The sequence below is a fragment of the Diospyros lotus genome, chromosome 12, assembly GCF_014633365.1.
Source record: "Diospyros lotus cultivar Yz01 chromosome 12, ASM1463336v1, whole genome shotgun sequence".
Classification (NCBI taxonomy): domain Eukaryota; kingdom Viridiplantae; phylum Streptophyta; class Magnoliopsida; order Ericales; family Ebenaceae; genus Diospyros; species Diospyros lotus.
Genome location: NC_068349.1, coordinates 33,249,196 through 33,273,695, shown reverse-complemented (window position 1 = coordinate 33,273,695; position 24,500 = coordinate 33,249,196). Strand labels below are relative to the sequence as shown.

The window sequence follows — 24,500 nt, the reverse complement described above, 5'->3', positions numbered from 1 at the left end:
GTGCCCAAAATTTGAAATTGTCTTTAATAGCTATTGTCAGTTATAGTCTTTAAAGACGGCCTTAATTCTTTTGTTACTATTATTATGTTAATTTATTATGTGAAATAAACACACAACCAGTTATAACAGTATCAAGATCCATGTCGAAACAAAATCAAATAAACAAAAATACAAACACAACACACATAATATAAACAGAAAAATAATAAACATAGTGTATATGTGTTCGAATCAAAACGATTTTACTCATAGTAGGTTTTCCTCCTAGTCAATCCACTAATATAATAGACAATAGATTACAGAGATATAAAAGAAATCTCACAGTCATTCGCAAATAAGAAAACACAACCAATCCAAACGCAACGGAGTACATTGCTCAATTACCGAACAATACCAACACTCAATCTCGTCAATCTCTCTCCCAACCAATCAAATAAACAAGTGATTCACACTTACAAAGAGTAAACATTGGATTTACCTTGCGTAATCCTTTTTCCCGATCATTGAGTTCTTTTTTCTGTTATCGCTTCTAGGGTTCTTGTTATCTTTTGTTTGTGTGTGCAAAAAACAGTGTCTATTGAAATGCTAAGAGAATAGCCTCATATACAAATGGGGGAAATGATGGCTGCCCTTGGATCAAGGGTTTTCTAGAGATGATCAATGGCCCATAAATAACTAGCCATTCTAACATAATAGATGTAAACCAAATGCAAATGAAATTAAATCCAAATCTAAATGAACATTTATCAATTGATTTTGAATCATAACTCAATATATTAGTATTTTAAAATTAAAGATGTTACAACTTTTAAAATTATAGCTATTAATATAGTATTATTTCCCTCTTAATTCTTTCTTTTGTAACTAAAAATCCCTCTATGGCCACCAGCCTATAAATTCATGTTCATGTTAGCTTCCAAACAACACATCTGCCAAGCCAATTCCTCTATCTCTTTCCTACTATTTATTCTTCTCTATTAGTTAAATAAAATTGTTATGTTGTTCCAGTTTCCAAATTGGTGAGTGCACACCAATTTGAAAGCCCATTGTATCCTAAGAGCTAGCCAGTTCAACCCTTTTGCACCTAAAAGGCGAAATCTATCTTTAAGGACAGTGTTATACATGCTTCAAGCAAATTATCTTATTCTACAGTACTAACAATCTTAAAGGTAGAAATGTCTGTTGCAAATAATACTATCCTTCCTTTTTCTTCAAGTAACGATAGTTATGTTGCTCCTGTAATCTATACTTTTGCCAATCGTGCAATCGTAATGCCATCCTCTATTACTGTTCATGTCCCAGTCATACAGTTTGCCAATTTGTTTTCTGACATCTCTAAAACTAAAGTTTTTTATGGAAATAATTTCAAAAGGTGGCAAGAAATGATTTTATTCGTGTTTGATGTTCATGGAGTTGCATATGTGCCTTATTTAGTTCTAAACCAAATGAAGCTGCTAATCCTCAAGCTTTGCAAGCATGGGAGCAAGCCAATAAGGTATGTAGATATACAATCTTTAGGACATTATCTAATGAATTGCTTGATGTCTACTACCCTTACAAGGAGGCCAATAAGATCTAGGATTCCATGGTGACAAAATACAGATGTTAGCCAATAGAAATTTATGATTGGTAACTACTATCATTGGGAGATGACGGAATACAAGGATGTCAAATCACAAATTAACAAGTATCACAAGCTGTTAGATTAAGACTTGAAGTCAGAAAACATCGAGTTATAATTACAAGAAGAGTACTTCATGACTAGAATGCTGATAGAGAAGCTACTGGAGTCTTGAAATGATTACAAGCATGGTTCGAATAACAAACATAAGCAATATCCATTTCTTGAGTTAATTGTTCATATTATTACAAAGCTAAAAAGATGGCATCCTAAATTTAAATGTTGAGTATAGTAACTAATTAAAAGACCATTTGTTTTTATTGCTAATCTGACGGTTCAAGCATTAGAAACTAATAGGTTAAGTGACAGATAGAAATCTCAAAATAGAAATGGGAACATATCATGATAGACATTGTGATGGGATTCCCTAGAAGCTAGAATGGCAATGATGTTATATGAGTCATAGTGGATTGACTCACGAAGTTCGCACACTTTTTGGTAACAAGAATGGGTTAGCTTGTGCACAAGTTTGTAAAGTAGTATATTGATGAGATAGTTAGGCTCCATGTAACACCTACGAGCATGAAATTGTTAGCTTAAGAAGGTTGGGAATTAAGCTCATCAAAAAATGAAATTTAAACTTGATTAAAAAAAGAAGAAATTTAAAGAATGTAGAACACATCATTTATAGTGATTCGGCTTCACTGCCTACGTGCACTATTTTAACTCTTTGTTAAGGATTTTTCAACCAATTTACTATATAACTTTTAACAGAATAAGCTAAAATCTCTTTACACAACTTCTACCAGGATCAGTTGAAACCTTCACAAGAGCTTTTTCAAGACTCAAGAACAAACCTCAAACAACTCACAACAAGCTAGATTTAAAACACTTGGAGAAGCTTACAATGAAACACACAACAATAAAAGGGCTTCTCACAAAATACAGAGATTAAAAGATGTGAAAATGAGGCACACTCTATCTGGATTTAGAGTGAACAAAAGATGTGTATTACATATAAAAACTCTTTTAATGACTTAAACAATGTTCATATTAGCTTTGATAAGTGTCTGACTTCATTATTTATAGTTTAGAATCTTTAATGTACTGCAGCATTATCCATTGGATAAAAGCATAAACCATGTCATTTGTAGAAAACATTCCCTCACCATGCATTCCAACAGTTAGTAATTGATAATTCAATTTAAATTTCATTCCATTTGCATGAGAGAAACATCATATCACTTTTAATGAACTGGTTTGGTCTAAAAAAGTTAATTCTACATGCATTAAATGCTTTACAATAATGGTTATATTTTCAAATTTTAGCATATAATTACTCAAGTATATTTCAATATTACTTGAGTAAAATTAGCAAATCCTTGAGTAAGGTCAAAGGTTAGTCAATTATGCTCAGGCATTACTTGATTACAAGATTTACTCAGTCGATTAACATTTAAGTTACAAAGACCCACTCTCTATTTAATAAATCTTACTCAACTAAGTCCATTTGTTACTTGATTATATAATGACATTATTTGAGTACAAACTGTTTCACAATTGATTTTCGACTTCTGACTAAATATTCGATTACGCACATTTAGTAGTTGATTACACAATGGTATTACTCGAGTAAAGAATAGATCTTATTCGATTAACATTTTAACTTCATATTTGTTACTTGATTAAACATTCTTGATATTTGATTATAGCATATCATTACTCGAGTACAAGATACCTTTGAGACTATTAATAAAATAGATACAAAGACTCACTTTCTATTTAGCACATTATACTCAAGTTTCTTAACTATTCGACTAGGGTAAAAGCTACTTGATTAAGCCTTCCCCTAAGTTGATTTATGTCTAAGTGTAGATACTTGACATTTTTCACCCAATTAATCATTCAATTAAGATTTTTGATTACTCAACTAAAAAAAAGAGATACTCAATTACTATTTTATTTTGGTCGATTAATAACCCTAGTCCAGAGACTATTTTCTTTCTCAATTACTAGATATGATTACTCGACTAATATCACAATTAGTCAAATATCATTTAGATTATTCGATTAAAGTTTTTCAACTCAATACTTGAATATATCAAACATATACTCAATTCATCCTCAGATTACTCGAGTATTAATCAATTAAATTGACAAGTTAGTTGAATATGAACACTTATTACTAAACTAATCATTTCCTTACTCGATTGACTTTAAGCCCATATATTGTCTTACTCAATTGACAGTATCAAGTATTTGAGTAATGTTTTCAAAGTTGGTAAAAACTAACTTTTCCAACCACATATACTCCATCAATATAAGAGTTTATTAGAATAAGTAATGTGTTACCCAATTGTCACTTTAATCGTTTAATAATATAACATTAAAAGTATTAAAGTTTTGTTTAGATTTCACCATCAAAACATAACTCAACAGACCTAAAATTACTTTGAGGTTTTGGTGAAGTCTCCAAGATTGCTTGGGGACTAAGTTGAAGCTTGGCATTATTTATCATTGGCAAACCAATGGACAGTTGGAAAAGATGATCCAAACCTTTGAGGACATACTGAGGGTTTGTGTCTTGAATTTTATAGGTGATTGAGATGAGTATCTACCATTGAAAAAGTTCACATATAACAATAACTACCATAGTAACGTCAGGATGGCTTCTTAAGAGACATTATAGGGATGAAAGTGTAGATAGCCTATTTGTTTCACTAAAGTTGGAAGAAATAGATTAGGGGACCTGGGTTGGTGTGAGAGACAACCAAGAAGGTACGACAGATACAAGAGAGGATTCGAGCTACATAGAGCCGACAAAAGCCTTATGCCAACCAAAGGTGACATAACTTGGATTCAAGGTGGGAGATTGGGCGTATCTCAAGTTGTCCTCATGACATCTAGCATCAAGGGATGATAAAAGATGGAAGTTAAGGCCACCATACATCGAATTGTACCCTCATGGAACAAATCAGGTTGTTAGCATATTGTTTGGCACTTTCGACATGTTTGTCCAACATTCACAATGTCCTCGACGAGTCAAAACTGTAGAAGCACATACCAGACTCGATGCATTGTGTGGAGATGATCGAGTTTAGAGATAATTTAAATTATCACGAGTCATCTGAGCGAATTTTGGATTATTGTGAGCAAGTTTTGAGGAATAAGATAATCCCACTAGTTAATATTTACTGGAGAAACCATATGGATGAAGAATTAAATGAGAACTTAAGGATGCAACCAAAAAGAAATGCCCTCACTTGTTTGAGGAAATGAAAGTAGAATAGCAAGACTCACTATATTCTTCCAAAATGTTGTGGTGTTTTGACTCATTAATGAAACTAAGCATTTTGAGCAAGTGATAGTCCATTTTATTTGTTGAAGGCTACAAGTATAAGCTCAAAAAGATTTCAAAATCAAAATTTCTTAATGGGGATTGGATATAACACTCCAAAATATTATTACAATATCTGAAGGCTTAAGGAAATAAATTCATATTTAATTTAGCGAACAATTTATTGGGCTAAGAGAATGGGTCAAATGGTTTCAATATATATATATATATATACACACATATTAAACAATAATATACGTGTAAACAAACAAAGAAAAAAAAAAGCCTAGTGGGTTAGCTGATGTGCTAGCCTACCAGGCTACCATGGGTGTGAGGTCCCATTCTATCAAAGGGACCTTACGACCCCATGACCCCTAATAGTGAGTGGTGTCACTTGGTTGATGTAACAAGTTGCACCAAAGGGTTGCCTTGGACAATCTTCTTACACTAAAAGGGATGGCTTGTGTAACGGCCAGCCTCCTGGAGTCCCCGTTAGCATAGAGGATCCGTGAGAGGGTCATTACTATAATGATACTGAACAATACACAACTACAATTCATGTACAATTCTTATTAAAATCATGTTCTTTTTATCATTTAACATCTCATAATCATTTTTTTACAAAAGCATTCATCACTTGGGCCCACCTGGGCTTACATAACATACGACAATCTCAAAAAAACATAAATATTAACCTTAACAAAGACACGATGACACCCAGGTTCTAGTTTCAGGAGAGCTCTGCACTTGCTACCATGACACGACGGTTTGGACCCAAACCCCGCTGAACGTATCTGCTATCACAGGCGTTTCTCTTACCTAGAATGATGTAAAGCAAACGTGAGTCACGAGACTCAGCAAGCTCTAAAAAGAAAAGCTGAGGGTTTAGGGTAGGACTCTTCCCATGACACCCCATGCAATTCATGTCAATGCAACCACACCATATCATGATTCATACGGCCTTATTTCTACATGCATAACATAAAGTTAACTGCACATAAGGGACCAGGGGCCCACATAGGTCACACATTGGCACCCCGGTCCCCCATACAAACCTGTTGCAGCCTAACATAGGCTACCATATCATCATTCTCTTAGACCAACCTTTTCCTGACATGGTCGGCTTTTCCTAACATTCAACATTTGTCTTTTCCTGATACTCGTTACATGCTCTTGTTGATACCCATTATACTCTCATGTGTTCTTCTTGTCATACATCACATAATCATATACTTCTGCGATCTTGGTCTTCTCTCGGGCCAACCCCGAGATAATATCTAAGCCGAGTCGAAGCTCGCATGAGTCGGTACTCCCGACACCTGGCACGGTACTCTCGTCCAGAATAATAATAACAATAAAATCATGCAATGCAACACATAAGAAATGCAATGGCCTTTGTAGCACAAACGTGATGACAAGGCCCTCATAAACCAAGCATCAGGCCCTGCTACGCCTCACATAGGAATACACACATGCAGCATGCTCTAAATGCATATGCTCACCTAGGATACCCAAGTTAGCTCATAGACCAACCGGGTCATGCAAATGCTCACACATCCCATCACACACAAAACATGTCCCCAAGTGAATGCAACCCAATCCCCTGTAGCACACACATCATGATATGCACAAATCAAGGCGGGAATTTGGAGTACCAGCTCTTCTGACCCATCTAGCGCTTATTGTAACAACCGATGACTGGTGCCCATACATCCAGCCATCAACTGTCACCACCCACGGTCGACAATTAGTGGCTTTGTACCCATACCCTTAGACACATTTACTGACACCATTAACTTTATATCTTCTAAACTTAACATTACCCATCATTTCTCCAAAACTTTTCATGTACATAACCACATAACATCATGATACCATTCTTATTCGTAGAAAACCATCTCAACATACATAATAGACTTTTAACATGTTTCCATAATGCCATATCATGTTCTAAGAACCTAGCCCCAGTGGATTCGGTATCATTCCCAAATGAAGCAGAGCGATGCGAAGCCCCGTGACGGTTGAAATGGAAGACACAAAGACGTCATTGCTTAGCTCTTTCCATTAACAATAAACCCATTAATAAAATAAAAGTCATAAAGCGGTTACCACGCAGATTATTATTATTAATGCGTGGAACCAAGTCATGGTGACGGAGGGTTTAAAATATGGAAAATAACGAAAACTCTCGCAGAAAATGAAGAACATGAGGAGATAGTTAGGAGATTGCCTGAAAACGGTTGATTCTTGACTTTTACACACTCCTGTTGCGAAATAAAACGTTTAACAAAAAATAATAAGTTTAGAGCCTATATTAATCAAATCTAACCGTATAAAATACGTAATTTGACCGTGTAAAACTTATAATCTAAACATAAAGCACTTACACTAATTTTATCTACGTACCTAATTATCTTTACCACGAATTAAATCAGACTTCCTCCCACCTCTTCGCTGCCGCTCGCTGTTCTCCTTCTTCAATCTTCTCTTCCAAATTTTTGTTCCCTCAATTATCCTCTCCTTTAACTGACTCGACAGACGCTCATGCCTTCCTCATTGTTTCACCATTTTATTTCCTTAACTTTTGACTTTTCTACAAACATATCCCTTCCATCATTATACATATTCCAATGCTAATATGAGCTTCCACGTTTATGGCTGGAATTACATTAAAATTGGAGAATAATTGCTTGGTCCAAAATTAAATTGAAATTGGTGAAGAGATAAGGCTATATTAATATATATATATATATATTATGCCATTGATATAATATGTGATATTATTATATATATTGGGAACACATCATGCACAACAACTTGCACCCATTTGTAATCTTTTCTTTTACTTAATTATTTAATTATTTTATTTTATATATATATACATATTAATTTTTATAGTATTTGATTTACCTTAATCACTTAATAATCTAAATTCTAGGAATTCTATAAACTTCCGATCACTTCCCTATTTAAAAATACAATAAATTTAATATCCTCATTTAAATTTCTTTAACTCTCAAGTATTCCATGAATCACCAATCACTCTAAACGTTGAAATTAATAGTTATTATTTATCTCCAAAATTTTGGATGTTACAACTTGGAAACCATCCATGTCTCCCCCAATTGATCCCCATTGACTCCTTTCCTTTTTCTCCTTCTCTCATGTGTATTTTGATATATTTTACAAGAAAATAAGGTTTTAAAAAATAAAAATCTCTCAAGTTAATTCATTTCTTTATGGGGAAAAGTAGGAGTCCTATAAAATGGGAAACTAGAGGATAGTCTCCTAACTTGATAAAGTTGAAGCAAGCGTAAGGAAGGAAAGAAAATATAGAAGAATAGATAAAGAAGGAAATAAGAGAGAAAACTAGTGAAGGGAAGAATAAGCTTTCATCAATGTGACCAATGAGAGGTTGGGAAACTAGTAAGAGCGAGTAAGATCTTTTCATTGTTTTTTCGTGTTGCATAAGATATTGACTTTTGGGAATTGTACTCTGATCATGTATGACCATACTAGTTTGCTATTCATTGCCCAATCCTAATGTGACATGGTTGGGGACTTTCTAAGAGGTTCTTAGGGCGTTGATCAAGAAGACTCTTAGAAGTATGCCTACATTGTCACAAATGACATTATGAAGTAGAAACTTGCATTTTCTTTAATGCACACTTTTTACATAAATGTTTTATTTTAGAGTGTTCCTTACTTAGAAGATTCATCTTCTAGCTTAGGTTAATTCCCTAAAATATTTAAATGTTTCAAGTGAGGTAAGCAGTTTGAAAGGAAATGAAGTTTTTGAAAAATAGGTTTTGAAAGCTTCATTATTTTTGTGGCATATCATGTTTTGTGGATGCTATGCATGTTTTTACATGATATGCTAGATGCATATATAAGTCTTATTTTGGTGATATCAAATGTATTAAACATGTCAAATCCGTTATACGAACTAAGTTTTCATTTAAATATACTATTTTATTTTGGTGGAAAAGAATGAGTTTTATGTTCATATCTTGAGTTATAGTGAATTATAAATTTATTATGAGAGTTTCTAAAAACTTCTGGTCAAGATGCTAGAAGAGTCCTTTTGTTTTTCCCTATTTTAAATTTAGTATTTCAAAATGAATTAAACATTTGCACACCTTAATATGAGTTAAAAACTAAATTAGATTTGATCTGTGAAAATGAGTGCGCATGCAAAGGCCCTGCCTTAATAAATTGAACCTGTAATACCCCATGTTTGTATGAGGTTGCCACATAATTTCGATAAGTTTAGAATACTGAAAAATTGGCTTGATAGCAGTTATAAGTACTGAATCGACTGCAGGGAAGGCATCAGAGTGAAATTATCTAAGGAAAATGATATGTTCTTGATGAGCATTCCAAGATAAAATTTATGGTATTGAAAGAAATCAGATCGAGAATGATTTTCGGTACAGCTAAAATACAGCTGCCATTTAGACTGTAAAATCGAATCATCGTAAGGGACTCCCAAAAAATCAATGGAACCCTAGGGAGGCTTCGATTTTGCGTAATGAACCCTTCAGTGGTTTCAGGATGAAACGATAGCCCAATGAGGATATTGAGGAGGAATCGTCATTATCGAGTAACTTTAAAGTTATTAATTTTGCGATTTCGATATCATAATGCAAATTAATTTGGTGTTTGAGGATATAAATGCAATTAGATAATTATTTAAGTGAAATAGAAATGAAAATTAGAATTTAATTGTGTAATTTTCTATATATATTAATGTGTTATATAGTGTATATATATGTGGGTATGCGTATGCCTCTGCAAGCATCATAGCCATGTCCCAGCCATTCCCTGCATCTTTAAGCCATCCCTCTGCAAGTTTTGGAAGGCTTTGCACGTAATGAGGTATGGGCAGTGAGGTGAGGAGCGGTTGACGGCCTATAAATAGAGGAAGCGTGGAAGAAGGAAGCAAACGAATAGGGGGAAGGAAATGGAAGTCGCGGCCAAGAGCTTGAGAGAGAGAAAGAGTTCGAACTTAGGCCGGACAACCCGAGAGAAGCGAGGGAGGGAGAGAGAAAGAGAGCTGGAAGGGAGAAGGGTCGCAGCCATGGCAGCACCGCAACGAGCAGGGGACGACGAAGCAACAGTAAGTGTGTCAGGCAGCTTGACCGACGGTGTGTGCGTTCATGGAAGCGGTTGCAAAGTCTGGTGGAGGCTTGAGAAGCGACCAGAAGCAACGAAGCCACAGCCATGGCTGCGAGCTCCAAAAAGCCGATGCGTCGTAGGAAGGCTGGCCGCGGTGGAGGAGGCTGTACGAGCGGCGACTGTAGGGTCCGGGGAAGCCGAGGCGATCGGTGGAGGGCCAAGCAGCGACGACCGTGAGCTGGTGCGTGGGAGTTGTAGGTCGCGCGGGGAAGAAGAAGAATGAGAAGAAGAGAAGAAGAAGAAAAAAAAAAAAGAAAAGGAAAAGAAGAGGAAAAAATAGAAAAATAAAATGAAAAAAATATCAAAAAATCCCAAAAAATAGGAAATGAATAATTATTAATATTTCAGATATTTTGGATGAGAAAATTGTTCGGGCACGCATTTTGAGTATATGACACGCATACTGAGGAAGCTTACAAGGCTAAGTTAAGGTAAATAAAATTTCTTAAAAATTTTCAAAAATTCAGGAATATTATTTTATGAATTGTCATAGTGAAATATTTGAGAAATATTTAGTTTGGATTTATTGAGGAAAAAAAGAGAGAAATAGAGAGAAAAATAAAGAAAATGCAAGAAATTATGGAAAATGAGTTTTAATATTTATTTAATCAAATATGGTGATTAGGATGCTTTGAGACTTAAAGTTGAAGTGACTTGTGCAAATTTTGAGGTTGACACGTAAATCGAGATGATGCACGAATTTTGAGGCAAGGTGCAAATACTGAGGTAGCTCGATAGGCTTGAGAATGTAAGTGGTACTTCTCAACGGGATTTAGGTTTATGAAAAATGTTTGGTTTGTAGGTGATTTATGTTTCCAACCCTGATCCTTGGAGATGCTTTCATCATATTAACACGCTCTAATATGTATCCATCACTTATACTGTATACATGACAGGACTATGAAATGCATAAATACACATTGATATCATTGATCACGCGCATGTTATCCGTTGGGAGTACAAACTGGCACTGTTGCTTTACCAATGGTGCCTCCATACACCCCGGCTTTGAAAGAGGTGACCGTAAAAATGATGAGTAGCATGAAGGGTGCAGTTGACCCCTACGATGAAGTAAGACATTTAATACATGCATGATAAAATATTTTGTGCCATTACTACTTAGATGATTCATCATCTAACTTGGGTTTTGCCCCTGCAATATTCAAACTTTCTAAATGGAGATTGTAGCAAATACGAGGATGAATGAGGCATGAAACGGCACTTAACAAAGTGTATGATGAATTGAATGATGAATGAAATGTACGTTATGTAGCCCATGTATTTAAATTCTACTACTTTGAAATCTGAATGTTTTGAGAAATGATGATGTAAGAACTAATTTATGATTAATGTTAAGATATCAGGTTCGATTCTTACATCCGCATTTGATGTGTATAATGATTCTCTTTCGAGAAAAATGTTTGAAAATTTTGGGATAGATACGAGAAATGATGTGATTTAGTTTTGAGTTTGAAAGAAAAAAATTTATTGTCCCAAGTTATACCGTGCTTGAGAAAGTGGGGCGTTACAGAACCAAATATAAGATTTTATATAGAAAAGTGAAGTCACTAGCGGTAAACCTCCCTAAGCATTGAGAATAATCTCTAATGGATTTAGAAAAAGTAAATAATGAAAATGGAAGGTTAAACGAATAATGGTAAAAAGAAAGGTGTTTCACCGTTAGAGGGTGTTTGGGAGGGAAGGGGGAGGGAGGGGGGAAGTAATTTAAATATAAAGATGAAATAGTCGAGTCATATAATCTAGGCCGAATAGACTGAGTTATCTTGAACTTAGGGTCATATTACAATTTTATCCAATTTTGACATTTGCTTCAATTTGGTCTACAAATCTTAACTTTGGTTTTAATTTTATTCTCAATTGGCTAGCCATGTGCCCCAATATACACGACGCTGAGATGGCGTGCTGATGTGTTCAATTATAGACATATTAACAAAACAACATTGTTTTGCCCATCTTCCTAGCATAGGCATAGGTGAAAGTCCCACTCTTCTTGGCATACACGAAAATCCCGCTAACCTGGATCATTGGCCCAGCATCCCTCGCCAGCTTTAGCTTGTACTCATTCCATGTCGTATGATTAATCAGCCTACTCCTACTACACCCTTCTCCTATCTTGATCGCCACCTATCCAACAATCCTCACCGATCTTCCCTTCTGACTCCAAGGGATACACCTCACCAGTCGCCATTGTGTTCCTGAAGAATATCCTGGCATAGGACTTTTCCACCATTACCCCCGTGCCGACAGGGCCGACCCTGGGCATAGACTGTCTAGGCAGCTGGCTAGGGCCTATGCCCATTTCAAGCCACTAGGGGGCCATACCCATTTTAATTTTTAGATTTTAAATTGATTAAAAATAATAAATTTAAAAATTAAAGAGACGTTAAGGGGGCCATGCCCATTTTAAACCATTGTAAATTTTTAATTAATCTCAATCTCTCACTTTTCTTTTATCAATAATTAATTTTATGCGCATCACTATAATTTTTAATTAAACTTAATCTTTCACATTCTTTTATTAATAATCAATCTTATTCCCATGCACCTGGCAATGGCACTCATCCCCTCACAACTATTTCATGTATTTTTAATTAATTTCAATCTCCCCCTTTAATGATTGTATCACAATTATTTCCATGCGCCTTGCAATTATCGCAACTCCATCATCTTTCTTAATTTCTCTCATTCTCAATTTTTTATCCATCCATTGTCATTGGTATCTGCCATCAATCTGCGCAGGCGTAGGTCCTCAATTCAACCAATTTCACAACTACGCATTCTCTTCAACGATTCTATTTTCGTGCTCATCATCCTGTTGTGTGACTTATCAGGTATATTTTTTGAATTTTTTTATTAGTCCTTAAATTATCAATTAATTTTATGTATACATTTCAATATTTATGATCCCTCTATTATTAGTGAATCTACACTAATAGATTGGCGATGGTATCTATTGAAAAACATATATTGGAATAAATTAATTATAATAGTTTTATTGTTAATTTTTCATTTAAAAATATTAAAAGAGTAAATTTAAAATGAAATATTATGAATTTTATTTTTAAATATATTTGTAGAGGGTCCTATAAAAAATTTTGCTTAGGGCCCTTAAAATCTCAGGGCTGGCCTTGCGTGTCAGTCGACCATCTCGTCGCCGAGGTGTTCTCACAAGACGAGTTGCAACCGAAGCTGGTGCCTACAATGATGACAGAGAACTTGGACTTGTGCTCATTGAGATTGATGCATCGGATTCGATAGGAGGAGGGGATACCGATAAGGGTGTAGCATCCGAGCTTCCAATACTTGTCGGGGTTGGAGGGGACGAGAGTTAGGTATTCGATGGGGATGGTTTGGTCGGTGTCGATGTTGTTGTCGATGACGTAGCAGGCGCCATGGATGGTGGTAGCGAAAGCTTGGCAAATGTGGGAAATAGGTGAGGAAATTAGGTGTTTGAAATGGTGGTGGTTTAGGGAAGTGGGGAGATTTGAAGAGAAAGAATGGGGTTTTTTGTTAGGAGAGATACAATTCCTAGAGTGTGAGAAGTAGTAGCCGCCATGGATGAGATGAGAGCTTGATCTTTTTCTCTTCTTCTTATGTTTGTAAGGCAATGATGGATCAGAATGTCACTGTTTTAGTGATGTGTCCATAATAATTAGACATATTAGCACACCATTTCAGCGCCACACACCTAGCTGATTAGGAATAAAATTAAAACTAAAATTAAGGTTCGTGAACCAAATTAAAGCAAATATCAAAACTAAATAAAATTTTAATATGACCCTAAATTTAGGATAAATCAATCTATTTAGCTTATAATCTATTACACTCAAATGAGGTCAGTATCATTTTTTCATAACATTTGGGTTGTTGTGCCTTTTAATCCAATCTCCTAGTGTTGTGTAAAATTTACTCATTTTACTTTTCAAATGCTTATATATACTTTTATTAGTTAATGGTAAATATATAATATTTTAAATATTTTATTAACAAATAAAATTATTTTGAATTTAAAAAGAAAGTATAATAAATCTATTAACATTATACTATTTACTAAAACAATTTCACTTGCAAGCAGGAAATGCCATATGATGCCCCAATGGGCATAGCACGAATGACAGTCAGATAGTAGATTGCAGATAAGGATGTAGGTTTGAGTCATGACAGTCGCAGTGTGAGAGTTTCATCCTCATGTGGGGTGACTCTTTGTGGGCACTATACACTGTGTCTCCTATCTGGTAAGCCGTCGTGTACTGTGATTAACCCCCCACGTGTGCGGGGTAATATGTAGGGGGCCCTTAAAGTAAGGAACTTCACCTTTTGCAGACAAGGAAAGGCCATATGATAGCTTCTTAGTTTCAAAATGTCACGTGCCAACTCTTGATTGAAAATTTTAATTAATTTATTTTGAAATTAAACTATCCAAGTATATGAATAAAAATTTTAATTTGAATGATTCACATTTAATATTATTTCATTTGAAAATTTTAGATTTAAAATTATATTTTTTGGATAAAAAAATTTAAAATTTGATTATTTAAAAAAGCTTTAAATAAAATCATTTTAAATTAACCTATTCAAATATATCCCATAAATAATAGTCTTAATTTGTAATACTCACATTTGAAATTACATGATTTAAAATTAAATAATTTGAATAAAATAACTTTCAATTTGATCAATTCAAATTAAAGCTTTTAAATAATAAATATTTGTGAATGTTTTTATTCTTATTTATGATCATTTGAAGATATTTTTATTTTTAAGGTGAAAAACACGAGAGATTCCTGATCAACAGCTTTTAGTTGGGAGTGTACTACCCTTTCAAAACCCTCACTCTTAGATTGGGTAGACAAGCAGGTGAGTCACAAGGCCTTGCCCTTATGAATATACGTAGATTATCAATAATCGTAAGAAGATAGATTTGATTTCATAATCTTGCAGTTATGTGGTTGACTATTTACACTATCCTTAAGAGGTTGATGATTAGAAAATATTATAGCAGTGTTTTTAGAAAGATAGGTGGAAGTTTTACTTCAACAATTATATTTTTGTTAACATAATTTTAAATTATAATTGTTCAATAAACTCTTTGAAAATTATTTTATTTGTAAACTAAATCATATTTATTTTTTTTTTCATAGTTTCCAATACTGCTAAGTTATTGTTATTTTTACATATTTACTCATTTCCCTTTTTATCTCTTACTTTTCAAGACATTTAGGTGGTGTTCTCTTCGTATTTTAGTTTTGAGTTTTGAGTTTTGAATTCATTTTTAATTTTGTGTTTTGAGTGTCTGTTTTAAAATTATTAAAAATGCGTTCTTTTTGTTATTCTAAAAAAATTGTTTCTCAAAATAAAAAACTAAAAAACGCGTTTACTTTCAAATTTTGAGAAATTTTATTTTATAATATTTTATTCAATAAATTTAATTCAAATTTATAAATATTTATTAATAAATTATAAATTTAATTTAAAAAAATTAAAATATAATACAAAAGATAACTAATAATCTAACCATATATAATACATTAAAATTACAAAGTATTTTCTAAAATAATTTTAATTTCACTCAACTATTAATTTCATGATAAATTTATTTTTACCTATAAATTGAAATCTCTCATTAATTTTGAGATTTAGATTACCTACAATATAAATATTAAAAAATATATAAATTATAAAATTACAAAATATTAATTTTTCAAAAATTTTAAAATATCATTAAAGAAATTATATGACAGAAGCTATAATATTAAAAATATCATTAATAGAAAAACTATAAAGCTTATTTGGGCATGGAGGGCCCTGACGAAATGAAGAAATTGCAGATGGTAAAAATGGTAAAAAGGCATAGGAAGAAATGGAAGAAGGGCAAGAGGAAGAAATGATCGACAATGATGGCGAATCTGGGCGTGGTAGTTGTGGGTGTGGAGGATGAACGAATATGGTAGTTAGAGGAGGACGAACAATAGCTGTCGGTGGCGGTGGCGGGTGTGGAAGACGAAAAACAATAGTGGCTAGAAGAGGACGAACGATGGCGGTCAGTGGCGGGTGTGGAAGTTGAACAACGATGGTGGCTGTAAGAGGACGAACGACAGTGTAGGATGGGGCTAATCTCAGTTGCTTGCTGGGAGAGAAGAAAATACAAAAAGAGAAAGAATACATAAGAGAATTCAAAACATGGCGTTTTCTGCGTTTTGGTTTTAACGTGTTTTGGCTGAAAACAGTCAAAATGCATTTTTTGTGTGTAAATTTTTTGTGTTTTGAAAAATGCATTTTTGAAAATAGGTAAATAAACGCATTTTGAGTATTTTGAAAAACTGAAAATAGAAAACAGTCTGAAAATAACAAAGAGAACAGGCCCTTAGATTTGAATTTTTTTTCTCTCTATACATATTTTTTATTTCTTTATGTTTATTTGATAATTACTCCATTTCCCAAGTTAAAATTTTAATTTTTAAGAACAAATAAAAGTTCAAGGTTATATGATCAATTTAATTAATGTCACCGTGACAAATTTTAAAAAGTCTAACGTCTAACTGACTAAATTTTAAATTTTAGAATATGTCTGAACCAAATAATTAAAGTTTAGAGGATATACAGTTAATTTACCGTAATTTAGGTCATACGGAGCAAAATTTGATTAAAAAAATTAATTGTATAGCCTTTAGACTTTAGTAGAAATATTGCTTAAATTTTAAAATTTATTATTTAATTTTTTTAAAATTAACCACGACACGCTCTGATGCTGTGATTAATTTAGGAAGATTGATGTTAATATTAAAAAATTTAAAAAGTAATTAAATGAATTTTAAAATTTAAAAAATACCCAAACTTAAAATACGTGTTTAATTTACAGAATTGTTTTCAGGGTTAGGAGCCCTCCACGCTCCAGGTGCCCCAAGGCGCGCCACCTAACGCGGCGCGCTTGATTAATCATTTCCATAAAACAAAAAAGAAAAAGAGGAAATTTTATATGGACAGCCGACATCGGTACTCTTGTCTTACGGTCGGATGACGCCATGCCGGGTGTCAAGATGAGTAAGAATTTTTTTGCTGGGGCATTATAAGTATCATTTTTGTATATCTTGAGCTACATAAGGGATATTATGACTAAAATATCTTACATCTCTCCATCCACCTCATGCGCCTCTATACGCCTCATGAGAGATATTTTTGTCATTGATATACCTTTGTGTAGCTCAAAGTGTACACAAAGGTGTACCAATAGCATTATTCTTTTTACTAATGGGTGAGTTTTTTTTCATTTTATTTCTCTCTTTTTTTTTTGATCCTTCATTAATTGCCTTTCTCCATTGATTTCGTCGCCAATTGTCACGGATTACTAGAAAAAGAAAAGAGAAAAAAGAGAGAAATATGATTGAGAGAGAGACCCACCCCGTTAATGAAAATTAATAGGAGTTATGTTTATCTATGTTGTCAGAAGGGGTGACCAAATCATTACTCGATGAAAATTAATATCAATTTGTTTATATATAAGGAATCATGCTAGATGTATATCATTTTTGTATATCTTGGACTACACACAGAGATATTATGACCAAAATACCTATCGTCTCCATGCGCCTCACGTGTCTTTATGCGTCTCATGAGGGATATTTTTGTCATTGATACATTTTTATGTAGCCTAAGGTGTACCAATAGCATTATTCATATATAAGTTAGGCAAAATACACACTTTTTCTATTTAAATACTTAAAAAGTTTTATTAATTTAATTATATCACTGAATTTATAATTTTAAATTAATTATATTTTTAAATTTTTTTATTATTTTAATTACATGGTTGACTTCATTATTCTCAATAAATTTGTTGAATAGGTAATTAACTTAAAATTGTATAATTTAAAAATATAATTGAAAAATAAAAAGTTTAAGAGAATAATTAACTTAAAATTATATAATTCAAGGATATAATAAAAATTATAAAAAGTTTAAATAGAAAAAGAGGTAAAGTAAAAGAGTTAAAAGTATGTATTTAACCATATAAAGTATGTATATATATAGTGTTAGATAATTGAATTTATTTTATTTCGGAAAATGCGTTGGTTCGGTGTTACATAGCACGTACTTTTTTACTATAAATATCAGTTAATATTAGTATTAATGTGAATTCTACCACACATTTCCTGTGGGGTCCACAAGCAAACCATCAAAGCTCAAAAGCTCCACTCAAGTCTCTAAGCCAACACAACAATCGCTCCAAAGACGAGAACGAAGGAAAGAAGGCTCTAGAGAAAAGAAACCCAATATGGCCTGCCTCATGATTTTGCTTCCTTTCTGAAGAAATTCACCGGAGATTGGCCATGGATTCTCTTGGGACCCCAGATCCCTGGACGCCGCCGCCGGACTGTTCGCAGCCAATTTGCACCGCCTATTGCCCCCAGTGGTGCTACATCATCTTCCCTCCCCCGCCGCCTTTCGACTACGATGACCATGCCCGCACCAATCTCTCCCCTCTCATCATCGTCGTCATCGCCATCTTGGCCGCCGCTTTCCTCGTGATCGCCTACTACACCGTCATCTCCAAGTATTGCCGGAGACGAGGCGCCCTAAACGCTAGTCCGGAACTCGAATCCAGCCTCAACGAACTCCACCATGGCAGCCGCTGGGAACCTGGTTCGGGCCACGCCGGCTTGGACGAGGCGATGATCAACTCCATCGCGGTCTGCAAGTACGCCAAGGGAGACGGCCTGGTCGAAGGCACGGAGTGCGCCGTTTGCCTCGCGGAGTTTCGCGACGGCGAGAGCCTCCGGCTGCTGCCGAAATGCGGCCACGCTTTCCACCTCCCCTGCATCGACACTTGGCTCAAATCCCAATCCAACTGCCCGCTTTGTCGCGCCGCCGTGGTGGCCGCCCCACCGCCGAGCTCTCAGAATTCTAATTCCACTCTCAACATTTCAGCTCTCGAAATCCGCCACCGGAACGATCTGGTCCTCGTGGTTGATGATCGGGAAAGAGTTCGCCGGGAAGAGGTGGTTCTCGGCGTCGCTAGCGATCCGCCATTGAGAAGATCGGTTTCAATGGTTTCCGTCGCTGATATATTACAGGTGGAGGAACACTATGAAGATCTAGAAATGGAGATCCAGCGATCGCCGACGGGGATCGGATCGTCCCAGGAAAACGGCCGGGAAATCAAATGGAAATGGAGGGTTTGATTTGCTTCGAAGATCAATCTCCACAGGGAGGCTCTTGATCACATGGCCCGAAAAAGGAAAGAGTCCCATCGTTCCCAACTGATTCATATCCTCACTTTTCTGTTCTTTTCTTTTTCTATTTTCCATCTTTTCCTATAGATTCAAGGCAAAACAGGAACATAGTCTATACTAAGTCTGAATTCTGATCCATAAGAGTTACTAAAACAGAGTTAATGAATCAATATGATAGCTCATGTAAGTTGATTAAATTTTGTGGGAGGGTTAATCACAGAAGTGATCTATCTTCACAATCACCACTTCCAATAGCTACTTTTGTTGGGTACAGAATGAGAGAAATTTTATTAGTATGGTTATAGCTAAGTATATGATCAGTTGCTTATGCATATGTATATGTCTGTATATATGTTTACAAGAAAATTCAATTTCAGTAGTGAAGTGTTCATTGCTCCTGAGTAATCCCCCTGCCTGCCATTGGGTGTCAATGTCATTGGCAACATCATAGCTTGCATGAGATAGTGAGTGGGGCACTTCCAATATTGTGGCAGTGGACTTTGAGAAGTCACTATGCCTCCATCAAGTACTTGGACTACCACCTCAATACTAACTATATGCTCATCAAGTACAGTGGATATGAGGCACTCCAAATATAGGTTAATTTGTTGAATGAGCAATATGTCCATGTCAGTGTTAATTTGATAAATTATAAGTTCAGTTCTTATCCTATGTAAGGGTCAAATGTCTAATCTATAATTTATTTTAGGATTGTTCAAAAAAACCACTGCACCGTAGTTTTCGGCCGAACCGGACCGGACCAAACCGGCCGATTTTTTTGAACTGGCGGTCCGATTTGGTTTGGAAAACTGCCAAACCGCACGATTCGCGGTTTGGCAAACCGACGATTCGGTTCAAAATCGAACCGCCCGTATATATAATATATAATTTAAAAAATATATAATTTATATATTATAAATATAAAAACAAAAAAGAGGCAACGGACCCTAGCTCTTCCTCTCCCCTTCCCCCCAACCAAACCCTAACCTTATTGCTTGAATCGAACTGCACCCACCCACGCCCGTCGCACCGCACCCTCTTTCTCTCCCCTTTCCCTCGGATGATCGTCAATCGACGCTAACCCACCGGCGGCCCCCATGCCGTCGCAGGCTCGCAGCAGTCAGCACCTCACACCGTCGCAATCGGCACCTCACACCGGCGGCCCCCACGTCGTCGCAGTAGTCCGACGCCCGTCGCCCCATTTTCTTCGCCCTCCCATTCTGATCATCGATTGTCGGTCGCTGGTATGCTCTCTCTCTCACTTTCTGTTGATTATTCTTTAGTGCAAATTTTTGGTACTCAAGCAATGGACTCACTTCAGCGACGATTTCGTCTTGTACTGTACTAGCTTGTTAGGGTCCTTAGGGATGTGTTTGTGCTGCGTTTGCTAGCAGATCAATTTGGTGTTTCCTTAGACTTTCTGGGACTGCCCTCAAAATTTTTTGAAACCGCGAAAATCAAACCGCACCGAACCGCAAAATGCAGTGCGGTTCGGTTCGATTTTCCGCACCAAATCAAACCGCTCGGTTTGATTTGGTAGAAAACTGAACTTGCAGTTCAGCGCATTAAACCGGCCAAACCGAACCGCAAACACCCCTAATTTATCTTCTTTAACGTAATCGAGAACACGAACACTGGGAGTCGTGCAAAAATGGTCATCCCAAGTATAGTGGATATGACAATCCAATCTTATGTTTGTCATTTATTAAGATAGTATTTGTTAAAATGAATAAAATAAAGATCTATCAAGATAATTTATTTATAAAGTTTAAGATAAATTATCGGAAGGGAAAAAGAGGTAAATTTATTTTAAAAGTTCAAGATAAGAAATTATGTTATTTTTTTAAAAAAATTTTAATAAATATAATAAAAAATATTTTTATTCGGAATATCTTTCATATTTTATCTTTTTCGATCTATATTTTAATTATCAAAAAAATTTTAGAATATATATTACTAAATATTTTAGAGATAACATTTTGGGATTTTGTAATAAGAAAATAGTTGACGCCGATAAGTATATATATATATATATATATATATATTAAAAAAATCACGAGGGCAGACGATAACACGAGATAGAATCCAAAATGACAATAAACTAATCGGTTAATAAAAATGAATAATTATGAGCCATCAATAATTGGTCCCCTAATAATTGAATTTGGTATAATATAATATATTAATTTTGGAACTATCATTGTCATCTGATCTCATTTTATATTCCATATATCTCTAAACTCTTTAATTTTGATTTTAATTTGTAAACCCCAGATTAACTACACACTGTTCATCAAATATTATATTATATAGATAATTAATTAGCAAACTTTAAACTTGTAAATTTGAGATTAACTTTCAATTTTATAATATCATTAATATTCATTTGATCAATTTAGTCAGCAACTTTGAAAATAATAAAGGATTTTGGGAGCCATAAACAAGGAAGGGAAAGGAAAGGAAATGAAAGTCGTCTTATCCGTTATTCTCAAACTATACCTACCAACTGGGAAGATAAGCAATGCAAGTTTTTTAAACATCAACACGCCAAATAATAACAATTTGAGGTTAGGTGTTGTTGCTCAAACATAAGGATAATATTTATTTATTAGAGAGAATCGTCTTTAAATCTTGAGAATTCTACAAAAACAAAGTGTAGGGTATTCCTCGCACAAACACTTTATTGGTTAAGTTGGATACTTAGAGATCATAGAAGAAAGTGCAAACCTTTTGAACTAATAAAAAATGACTTACCCTTTTTGAAACGAGAATTTACCTATTTATAGTTAAGTTGGGGAATTTGTGATAAATATCTATAATATTTCATGATTGACTAGGATTTAAATTATTATAGATAATTCATACCCTTTAAGCAATTCACAGAGGAAAATTTGAAGGTAAGTTTCCACGTTTCCTATGTGAATACCTCGCGGAAAGGGTTTTCAACAAATTTTGAGGGTCTCCTAGAGGATGAGCTTGCAAAGTTTGATTAATGGGTCTTCTGAAGACCCTCCTCCTAAATGGGTCTCTTGGGCTTGTTGTAGCTCTTTTGCTTTTATCCATTATTTTTTTTTGTTTTTTAGTTTCGGATTTGTTTTGGTGGCTTTTGATCCATAACACATCAATTACTCCCTAGTCTTTCCTTTGAGTCGCTCGCTCGAAGGAAAGAGTACTTGTGTTTTTTGAATCATCCCCCTGAAGGCTTTTCCAAAGAGGTGCTTTTTCTTATGGTGATAACATTTTTCTTTTGGTTTTAGCATGAACCTTGCATCACTAGATTTGTTTCTTTTCATCCAACAAGTGTGGTTTTCTACGACCTTTTTATTATATGATCATCTCTCGAGGTTTCCTTATAAAAGGGGACTCTTGATCATTTCTCATTATAAAGTCATATGTTAGGTTTTGATGTTGATGAGAGAATGGTTTTGATGATAATATGCAAAACAACATATTAGAGATGAAAGTTGATAAAGGTATAATCGAGTAAAGTATATTATCATTCGAGTATATTATCATATCACTCGAATGTAGATCATTTTTTAATCGAGTATATCATAATATTAATAGAATACAAATTTCATGATACTAAGTAAAATATTGATCTAGGAAATTGAGTCTCTGTACTCATCATTTTAATCGAGTACATCTTTATACTCTCTCCCGTAATCAAGTAAAATTTTTCTTTACAAGAATAATAAACTCATTCGACTATACTTATCAGTCAATTGAGTAAAATCCAGTTATATTCGAGTAAATCATTTCTACAAAAAAAAAAAAAAAAAAATCGATTACAAGTTAAATTGTATTCGAGTAAGTATGAAATAATACTCGACTAAATCTATGTTTGTAATCAAGTATTAATTCGTAAGAGATATGTCAAGTCTTTGGAGTATTAGTATAATCGAGTACTCAAAGTTATAATTGTGTAAATATCTCGCTATACAGAAGTAATTCAAATTGTAATCAAGTATTAATATTTTGATAAATTGTGTCTCTGGACTTTTAGTGTAATCGAATATTTAAAATTTGTAATCAAGTAGATGTTAAAACATAATAGAATAAATTTTAAAATACAATCGAGTAATCATTTCAAATCCTAGAAATGTAATAGAATACAAATGTTTTGTAATTAAGTAAAATCCAAAATTAGTTGATTACAATTTATATGCACTTGAGTAATTGACAAAATTAATAGAGTAATCTACAAATTGTACTAAGTAAATTCTTATTGTTTTTGAATTTATAGCCATTACAACGCATTTAATGCGCATAGTTTCTGCTTTTTAGTTCATAATTGGTTCATTAAATGGTGATTACTCATTTTTAGATGATTTATTTATTAAATATGTATGTCTAATTTCTTTGTGAGCTTATTTAGAGTGAAAATATGACAATTACAAAGAAGAAATTTTTTATTCAAGAAAAAACAGCTGAGCATTTAAGATGGGAACACTATATAAAGAGTTGGAAAATAAAGAAGAGATAACAAGAACTAAGATAGAATCGAGAAATCAAAAGCCATTTGCACTCTCAAAAAACTTACTACAAGTGTGCTTTATTCCATGCACATCCTTAGAAAGAAAAGAGAGATTGAGCTTATCTTGCCTATCATTTTCATCCCTCTAATCCAACAGAATTGATTGTATTCAATTATCTTTCTTTCAAAACTTCTCTTGTATATCTTTTATTCACATCCATTTGTGAGTTGTGAAGGTTATGACTGATCCTTGAAAAATGCAGTGGTTGTGGCTGATCCTGTTAATTAAAGTCATCTGTAAAAAAGTAAAGTGGTGTTCTCTTTGTGTTTCAATTTTGAGTTTTGAGTTTTGAATTCATTTCAAATTTTGTGTTTTGAGTGTCTGTTTTGAAATTTTTGAAAATACGTTCTTTTTGTCATTTTAAAAAATCATTTCTTAAAATAGAAAATTGAAAAAGTGTTTACTTTGAAATTTTTTTAAAAAAATATTTTATAATAATTTATTCAATAAATTTTACTCAATAACAAAAAAATTCAAAATCTTAGAAATATCATACTTTAAACATTAAAATCTGATAACAAACTTTAAATATTTATTAATAAATTATAAATTACAAAATAACAGAATATTTAATT

General features: G+C 34.0%; 1 protein-coding gene and 1 pseudogene across 1 annotated transcript; one reads left to right on the top strand and one right to left on the bottom strand.

Annotated features, from left to right (window-relative positions):
* Positions 1 to 12,083: 12,083 nt before the first annotated feature.
* LOC127787621 (3-isopropylmalate dehydratase small subunit 1-like) lies at positions 12,084 to 17,181 on the bottom strand (annotated as a pseudogene).
* A 1,168-nt stretch (positions 17,182 to 18,349) lies between these two features.
* On the top strand, positions 18,350 to 19,930 carry LOC127786950 (RING-H2 finger protein ATL51-like). The gene has a single exon (XM_052314747.1). It carries the CDS (start codon positions 18,485 to 18,487, stop codon positions 19,334 to 19,336), a length of 852 nt encoding a protein of 283 aa, XP_052170707.1. The 5' UTR covers positions 18,350 to 18,484; the 3' UTR covers positions 19,337 to 19,930.
* The last annotated feature ends 4,570 nt before the right edge of the window (positions 19,931 to 24,500 follow it).